The following is an 8260-nucleotide window of genomic DNA, read 5'->3' as shown; positions in this document are numbered from 1 at the left end:
CTGTGGCTGAACCAGACACTGTGGGATGATTAATGTAAACTTCATTCTCATGTAACTATAGGGAGCCACTTCTGCCTTCAACTTTTCTGACCCTGTATCTCAATTCCAGTTCATAATCATCTTTTTTTCTGCACAGTGAGGAGGATCTGATTGACTGAACCAGCAGAGAACTGGTTGTGAACATTAACGGTGTCAAAATGTCAGAAAACACAAAATATTATTGTCTTAAATCTTGAGATAGAAATTGACAAATTTCGTCATTTCATTTTACTTTATTAGGAAGTAAAAAAATAATTACATTTTCAAGATGAGATCCTGATCTTGATGAAATAAGTCACATTAATGTACTTTTCCTCCTCAGTTTCCAAAAGTGTTCCGGTGCCATGACTGAAAACAAGGAGCAGGCAGATCCCAGTGTTGGAATTCTGGAGGCAAAAACTAAAAACCCAAACAGTAAATCCAGCAGCGTCAGTTTGTCAGATCCAAACCAGCAAGTCTTTAGGTCCAAACTGAAGTTTGTTTCCACAGGACGGTTCCACTGTGGTTCTCCCACCCAGCGGAAAGTTCCACTGTGGTTCTCCCACCCAGCGGAAAGTTCCACTGTGGTTCTCCCACCCTGCGTAAAGTTCCACCGTGGTTCTCCACCGTGGTTCTCCCACCCTGCGTAAAGTTCCACCGTGGTTCTCCCATCCTGCGTAAAGTTCCAACGTGGTTCTACCACCCTGCGTAAAGTTCCACCGTGGTTCTCCCATCCTGCGTAAAGTTCCACCGTGGTTCTCCCATCCTGCGTAAAGTTCCAATGTGGTTCTCCCACCCTGCGTAAAGTTCCAACGTGGTTCTCCCACCCTGCGTAAAGTTCCAACGTGGTTCTCCCATCCTGCGTAAAGTTCCAACGTGGTTCTACCACCCTGCGTAAAGTTCCAACGTGGTTCTCCGATCCTGCGTAAAGTTCCAACGTGGTTCTACCACCCTGCAAAAAGCTCCACGGTAATTTTCCAACCATGCAGAAAGTTCCAACCTGGTTTTCCCACCCTGCGGAAAGTTCCACCGTGGTTCTCCCAACCTGCGGACAGGGTTAGATAGAACACAGACAGACAAAAGATTAAAAACTAATAAATAAATAATAGTTTTATGTAGTAAAGTCAGTGGACTGTAGATTGACTATCGGTGCTCAAGCTCAGATGAGCGTTCCTCTCTCTCACCTCCTTCCCTGTCACAAGCTCAGGCTGTATGATTGGATTCTGGATGTGTGGTCCGACTGCCCCCTGGAGCCAGTGCACTGGATCACTGGATCACTGGATCAATGGATCACTGCTTCACCAAGGGGAATGATTTTAAAGCAGCACCTTGTTCATATAGTAGCTTCATTTCTAACCTGGAGTCACAAGGAGGAAAAATATAGTCAGACTGCAGGAAACCCGAAACTCAATCCCCTTCTTTCGAGAACATGAGTGATAATCTAGGACACTGTTCAGACCTGGTGTCAGAATCCGTCCAGACACATTCTAATGCTGCTGGATCACTTCTGTCTACAAGTGTGAGGAAACACAACCTGCCAATATTTGCTGGTTCTCTTTCAGACATTGACAGTTGTCAGTGACTAATTGGTTTTCACGACTTCACAAATATTTCCCTCAAGTTACTCTTGTTTCTGTCACCTGGTCAAAGGAAATCACGGATCCTTGATCCTTTCCTTTGGAAGAAGCGTGGTCGCGCTGCCCAGTGGCCTCAGTTGTTGTCCTGGTTGAAGTTCTCCAGCACGGTGGCGTTGGTTCTCTCGAACATCCACCGCTGGCTGCTGGACGCCGGGTCGCACGTGTTCATGAAGACTCGCCGCTCGCTCGCGCTGCTGTCGACGCAGCTGTTACTGACGGGATGATACAGACTCTGATCCTGAGCAGAGACAGTAAACTTTTCATTAATTCTTAAACTGCCATCTGATCTTTCCAGATCTTTACAAAACTTGTGACCTCCGAACACTCAGTCTCCAGTTTCCCGTCTCGTACCTTCCTGTAGCGCCACAGCTGGTTGCCCTTCATGCCGTGGCAGTCGTACAGCGTGACGGGGCTGTTGTGGGAAATGGCGTCAAAGCAAAGCTTCCTGGTGTGCATGGGGTCTCCCACTCGAATGTCCTCCCTCCAGCCGAACGTCAGCACCTGTGAGGGACACGCCTGGTGATGAGGACGCTGAGCAGCAGGACAATATTCACTACAACCACTGAGCTCGTAACCGCTACAGGAACGTTGAGCATATTAGCATGAATACGTTTCGCATTTGAGTTTGCCAACATACAAACATAACAAAGTTGATGTTGTTATTTGATAACATGCTAACACTTAGCAATTAACATGGTAGCTAGCATGTTTAGCATCTTAGTACCTGTGTTTAGGAGCATCACTTCACACATTATTAATAAAATACATCCGGAATGTGGTCGTTGGCTGTAGAAATTAACTTGTGAGGTGAAAACGTTGACCTGTCAGAAGATGAAAAGTGAGAGCAGGGTTCATCCTGTTGGGGTCATGAGTATCACCCTCACCTGTCCGTGGCTCCAGCCCACCTCGCCCCGCCCCTTCACGCAGCTCTCCAGGCGGATCGGGCTCCCGGACACAAAGTGTTTGATCTCCATACACATGTTGCTGCCCACGTTTCGTATCTGAAGAAACACACAGAAACACAAGGACAATCTGTTTACATCTCCATTCTTAGTCCATTACATGCCGATCAATACATCCGACACAAATCAGTCGTCAGGCAGGGCGAAGGTTTCTCCTCTGCGTCAGAGCCATGTTTGGCTCGATCAGTTTGTGGCTCACAGGAGGAGAAAGAAGGAAAAGTTGTGTCTTATTGCAGAAATATTTCATCACTGTTTCTTATCCGTCGTTACCCCTGGGAATTCAGTTATCACAATCTCCCACTTGATGCACATCCCTCTGATTTCAACTTGGAAAATTCCTTCTTCTAGGCCATTTGAAAGTTCCTGTGTTGAAGTGAAAAAAAGCCAAAGTCAATCCTCGATCAGAGCGATGAATGAAACTGTGTCGCCAGCAGAGGAACCTTTGTCCTGCCCGTTTCCAGTTTTAGGGACATTCGTCCAAACACCTCAGGAGCCATCTGGCATTAAAACCTTTTCCCAGAGAGCAACGCCTGCAGCGTTCTCACACTTCCAGTTCCCTGCAGCCAGAAGTCAGTGGGGTTTTGCTGCGATGCCTGAATAAAGGTCTGTAGAAAGACATTTCTTCAATGACACAAAATGCATCAGTAAACCCCAACATGTTTGTGTTAAGCTTTTAAATGTCACAAAAGGTGGCTGCTAACACGAGGACATTAAGTGTCATAACGCTGAACATTAAAAACCAACGTACTCCCTGGTCTGCCTGTAGAACCTTGTTGTGATCTACTCACACTCCTAAACCATGATTAACTTTCTAAAAGGGAAAATCTTTTTAGAAGAGCACAATCAAATTACAAGTTAAAAGGTTGGTGGTGATGTTGAAATTACAGCCTATAAAATTATCTTTTAACTACAGGCAATTATGTATAATAAGCAGTTTCTACACAAGCTGCAGTAGAAACAGCTTTTCATAAATTCATACGTACTGGACATAGATGTTGTTCTAACTTTCCTTTTAGCCAAGTCGTATCTTCCTTTGTTTCCTCTTTTGTGTCTGATGTTATTTTTGTTTTATCAGGAATAATGAGAATGTAGAGGAACAGACAGACTCCAGGGCGTCATTCCCCCAGACAACAACTGTCAGTCAGGATGAATCCTGTGAAATCGAACGTCGTACCTCCCCCCAGGCGGCAGCAGGGGGCTCCACCGGTGGGTAGTGTTTGGGCAGGTCCCAGGCCACTTCGCTCATGAACCACTTGAAGTTCTTGCAGTTGAGCCGACTCCTCAGCTCCTTCTGCGCCGTCATGTCTCCCGCCGACAGGTGGCGATACTCGGGCCGGCGCTGGTACACGTACTCGGCGTATTCGTCCATCCACACCTCGGCCACGCGCTTCAGGTTCTGAAACCAAATCAGAGAGAGTGAGATGGAAAGATTCCTTCACTCACAGTCACCTGCAGTGACAACGATCTGGTGGAACCACATCAGACTGTAGCTATACAATAACATCAATTAAAATGATAGAAAACAAAATGATAGAACCCTGGATTTTAAAACAGCTGTTTCAAAGCCGTGCAGAGATCAAGAGTTAGTTATTTGATGGTAAATGTTCTGCAGTAGCTGCAGGGTCACACTGATTCAGGCCATCATCAGTTTTCCAGTGAAGTCCAGTTTATTGGTCAGAATCAAAAGGAAAACAAAGACCAGAGCGTTTCATCTGCACGCCGGGTCAAACCGGGCCAAGCGCCAGGCTGCGGCAGAGGAATTCATAATGACTGTGTTCAGCTTCACTGCAGGTGATTTCACACCGTGTTGAAGAACACGAGGAACAAAGAGCTCAGGTCATCGTTCACAGCACCCCCTGTAAAAGCTGTGAGTCGTAGAAACACTGCAAACTGCTGCTTTCATGTGGAGGCCTTATAATAATAATAATAATAATATATAAGCAATAGAACATGAAAGAATATATAAAGAAAGAAAGACGATAAAAAGGCGACATCACGTGATTATGATTGAACAGAGGTGATGTGACGGGACTGTAGTGACACTGAAGCCCTGAATCAGCCTGTAAACAGTAAACCTGTCAGTGATCTGATGGATTATATTCTGTCATGAAACGTGAAGACAGTGTGAAGGTTTACTGTACCTTTGCCAAGCTGATCCCACCAGGGACCTTGTAGGGGACGTACTTCCTGTAGATGTGTCCCACCCTGGAACAAGGGATGTCCTCCATCCGTCCTCCGCACATCCACACCTGGAGAGGGAGAGATCACTTTCATCAGTTGTAGTTAGGTGCCTTGTCCATCTTAAGACCCTATGACAGAAAAGTGTATAGTGTTGTGTAAGGTGAAGAAATGTGAAGGAAGGTGAAGGAAGTTAAAGGAAGGTGAAGGAAGTTAAAGGAAGGTGAAGGAAGGTGAAGGAAGTTAAAGGAAGTTAAAGGAAGGTGAAGGAAGTTAAAGGAAGCTGAAGGAAGGTGAAGGAAGTTAAAGGAAGGTGAAGGAAGGTGAAGGATGATGAAGGAAGGTGAAGGAAGGTGAAGGAAGTTAAAGGAAGTTAAAGGAAGGTGAAGGAAGTTAAAGGAAGATGAAGGAAGGTGAAGGATGGTGAAGGAAGGTGAAGGAAGGTGAAGGAAGTTAAAGGAAGTTAAAGGAAGGTGAAGGAAGTTAAAGGAAGATGAAGGAAGGTGAAGGATGGTGAAGGAAGGTGAAGGAAGTTAAAGGAAGTTAAAGGAAGGTGAAGGAAGTTAAAGGAAGATGAAGGAAGGTGAAGGATGATGAAGGAAGGTGAAGGAAGGTGAAGGATGATGAAGGAAGGTGAAGGAAGTTAAAGGAAGGTGAAGGATGATGAAGGAAGGTGAAGGAAGGTGAAGGAAGGTGAAGGATGGTGAAGGAAGGTGAAGGAAGTTAAAGGAAGTTAAAGGAAGGTGAAGGAAGTTAAAGGAAGGTGAAGGAAGGTGAAGGAAGATGAAGGAAGGTGAAGGAAGTTAAAGGAAGTTAAAGGAAGGTGAAGGAAGGTGAAGGATGATGAAGGAAGGTGAAGGAAGGTGAAGGAAGGTGAAGGAAGTTAAATGATGATGAAGGAAGGTGAAGGAAGGTGAAGGAAGTTAAAGGAAGGTGAAGGAAGGTGAAGGATGATGAAGGAAGGTGAAGGAAGTTAAATGATGATGAAGGAAGGTGAAGGAAGGTGAAGGAAGTTAAAGGAAGGTGAAGGAAGTTAAAGGAAGTGAAAGGAAGGTGAAGGATGATGAAGGAAGGTGAAGGAAGGTGAAGGAAGGTGAAGGAAGGTGAAGGAAGTTAAAGGAAGATGAAGGAAGGTGAAGGAAGGTGAAGGAAGTTAAAGGAAGGTGAAGGAAGTTAAAGGAAGTTAAAGGAAGGTGAAGGAAGTTAAAGGAAGTTAAAGGAAGGTGAAGGAAGGTGAAGGATGATGAAGGAAGTTGAAGGAAGGTGAAGGATGATGAAGGAAGGTGAAGGAAGATGAAGGAAGTTAAAGGAAGGTGAAGGAAGATGAAGGAAGATGAAGGAAGGTGAAGGAAGTTAAAGGAAGGTGAAGGAAGGTGAAGGAAGTTGAAAGAAGGGGATGATGACGAAGATGAGCAGGCGACAGCTCAGACGGCTCAGAAGAAAGAGGCATGAAGTGCAGTGGCTGTAACAGGCTTATAAATCCTGGGAGACTGAAGAGCGAAGGCAATAAAGACGAGCTGCAGGGAGGAGGAGACAACAAAGCCTGGCGATGAGATGATGGTGACCTGACTTCAGCGAAGCAGCAAGGTCAGATAAGAGAAGAGTGAGCCGCTGGGTTAAGTCACCACTATCTTATGATTGTGTTTAACCTCGTTGGTATCAGAGAAACTGGAGAAAGTCTGTGAAATATATATTTATTTTCAATTTTACGAGGAAGTTTTAATGTTTTAGGCCTAATGTCATTGTCTTCAGTAAAAACAAACCTTCCTCTACAGCAGTTTCCCCCATTTCCTCTGCCTTCGCTTGTCTATCTCACATAACACAGACGTCCAGCTGACGCTCCTCATTTTAATCCTCCAACTATAATGAAAACAAGAACGATGATTCTTGCGCTTGGCTGGCGACGTTGAAAATAAACCGTGAGAAAGACAGAAAGACAATGAGGAGGATGAAGAAGAAAGAACGACTGGGAGACAGCGTGCGAAACGGGAAAAAGGGGGTTTTGTTTTCAAGACAATGGCAAAATGAATCAGTGAGAAAAAGAAAAGCTGGATTTAAACGTAACAACGAACAAGAGCGGGACAAAGAGACTGTCCAAGTCGAGGCCTTGACTATGTAAACAGGACTGATGCTGTCTGAAGGTTCGAGGCAGGTTGAAGAACATGGGCGGAAATAATGGAACATGAAATATGCATGTTTTACACATGACTTTATGTGTTGTACATATGACCTCATCTGTTTTAAATATGACTTCATGGTGTTTGACACTGAGGTCAAGGGTGCAAGGGTAGTCATCCTCCTGTCCACCGGCCACGACCTGACTCCAGGTTGACTGCATTACAGTTACAGTAAGATACATTTAATAAACAGCAACATCAAGGCCATTGTAATATGTTGTTCTTGATGCTGTGGGGAAACCAAAGGCCTCACGAGAAGCATGTAGGCTGGTTCATCTCCGACATGTTGCATCAACGAGCAAGATCACAGCCGAGCAACTACACAGGAAGAACTACCGGATCATTATCACCGAGGGCGACGAGGGACAATTTCATCCCAGACACTCGAAACAAAACGTGGAAGAACAAGGATCATCTGACAGAGGGAGAAGATTAATGAAGTGCTGCCAGTCCCCAGAGGATGATCCGCAGTGTTTTCATTCCCTGCTCACATTCCATCTGACGTCGAGAGCAAAGGTTCAAGGTGCTGTGATCATGCTCCCCAGAGGAGGAACCGTTTCCATGGAGACGCAGAGTTTCCCCGTTGCACTGTATCTGTGCTCAGTCAACGATACTTTAACTACATAGTGTAATACTGTAATAAAAACATTACAGCGCCGACCTGATCAGTAAATACTTACTGATCAGGTCGGCGCTGTAATGTTTTTCACTCTGTGAAAGACGTGAACATTGTCGCACAAGGTGAAGAGCGTCGACTGCTGGTTATTAACAGTAAACCATTTCATTTGAAGAGGTTTATTCCATCAGCTAAGATTCTTTTTCTCCTCTGACGTCTTCAGGTTCAATGACCACGAGCTCCTGATATTTCTGACGAGCTGATTTTACCTGATAGAGATGCGACGACACACTAGCACGACAACAGTCTCTCTCCAGCTGGATCACACGAGGGAGCAGAGCTCCGCTCGTAGTGACACGCTGCAGAACCACACATGAATAAAACATATCGCTGCAAGACTAAATCCAGAACTGACCTAAAGTGCAACAAAAAACTTGAGCTGGTTCTCAGTCGGTGTGTCAGAATAAATAAAACATGAACACACACAGTTCAGTGTTTCGGCGGCTGCGGTCATGTGTTCTCTCTCCGCCACATGAATAATAACGAGGAAGAAACAAGACGTGTGGAGTCGACGGACCCGTTTCTGTGGCTCGACTCCTCAATCTGAAGAAAGTTGGCAAGAAATTCTGCATCTTTAACTCCAGAGTTTGTTTTCTCTGGCGAGAACAGGCT

At 45.2% G+C, this 8260-nt stretch overlaps 1 protein-coding gene across 1 annotated transcript in view; it reads right to left on the bottom strand.

Annotated features, from left to right (window-relative positions):
• Window positions 1–256: 256 nt before the first annotated feature.
• LOC118301213 (polypeptide N-acetylgalactosaminyltransferase 10-like) overlaps window positions 257–8260 on the bottom strand; it is a 46171-nt gene continuing 38167 nt past the window's right edge. The window contains exons 8-14 of the mRNA XM_035626489.2: window positions 4759–4866; window positions 3792–4013; window positions 2540–2656; window positions 2007–2156; window positions 1659–1893; window positions 1203–1375; window positions 257–1063 (exon numbers count right to left, since the gene is read on the bottom strand). Coding sequence (XP_035482382.2) covers window positions 1729–1893; window positions 2007–2156; window positions 2540–2656; window positions 3792–4013; window positions 4759–4866 — 762 coding nt within the window. The 3' untranslated portion in view covers window positions 257–1063; window positions 1203–1375; window positions 1659–1728. The remainder of the gene's footprint in view (window positions 1064–1202; window positions 1376–1658; window positions 1894–2006; window positions 2157–2539; window positions 2657–3791; window positions 4014–4758; window positions 4867–8260) is intronic.

This window comes from Scophthalmus maximus, chromosome 2 (genome assembly GCF_022379125.1).
Source record: "Scophthalmus maximus strain ysfricsl-2021 chromosome 2, ASM2237912v1, whole genome shotgun sequence".
Classification (NCBI taxonomy): Eukaryota; Metazoa; Chordata; class Actinopteri; order Pleuronectiformes; family Scophthalmidae; genus Scophthalmus; species Scophthalmus maximus.
Note: the sequence above shows the minus strand (reverse complement) of the source record. Positions and strands in the feature narration are given on the sequence as shown.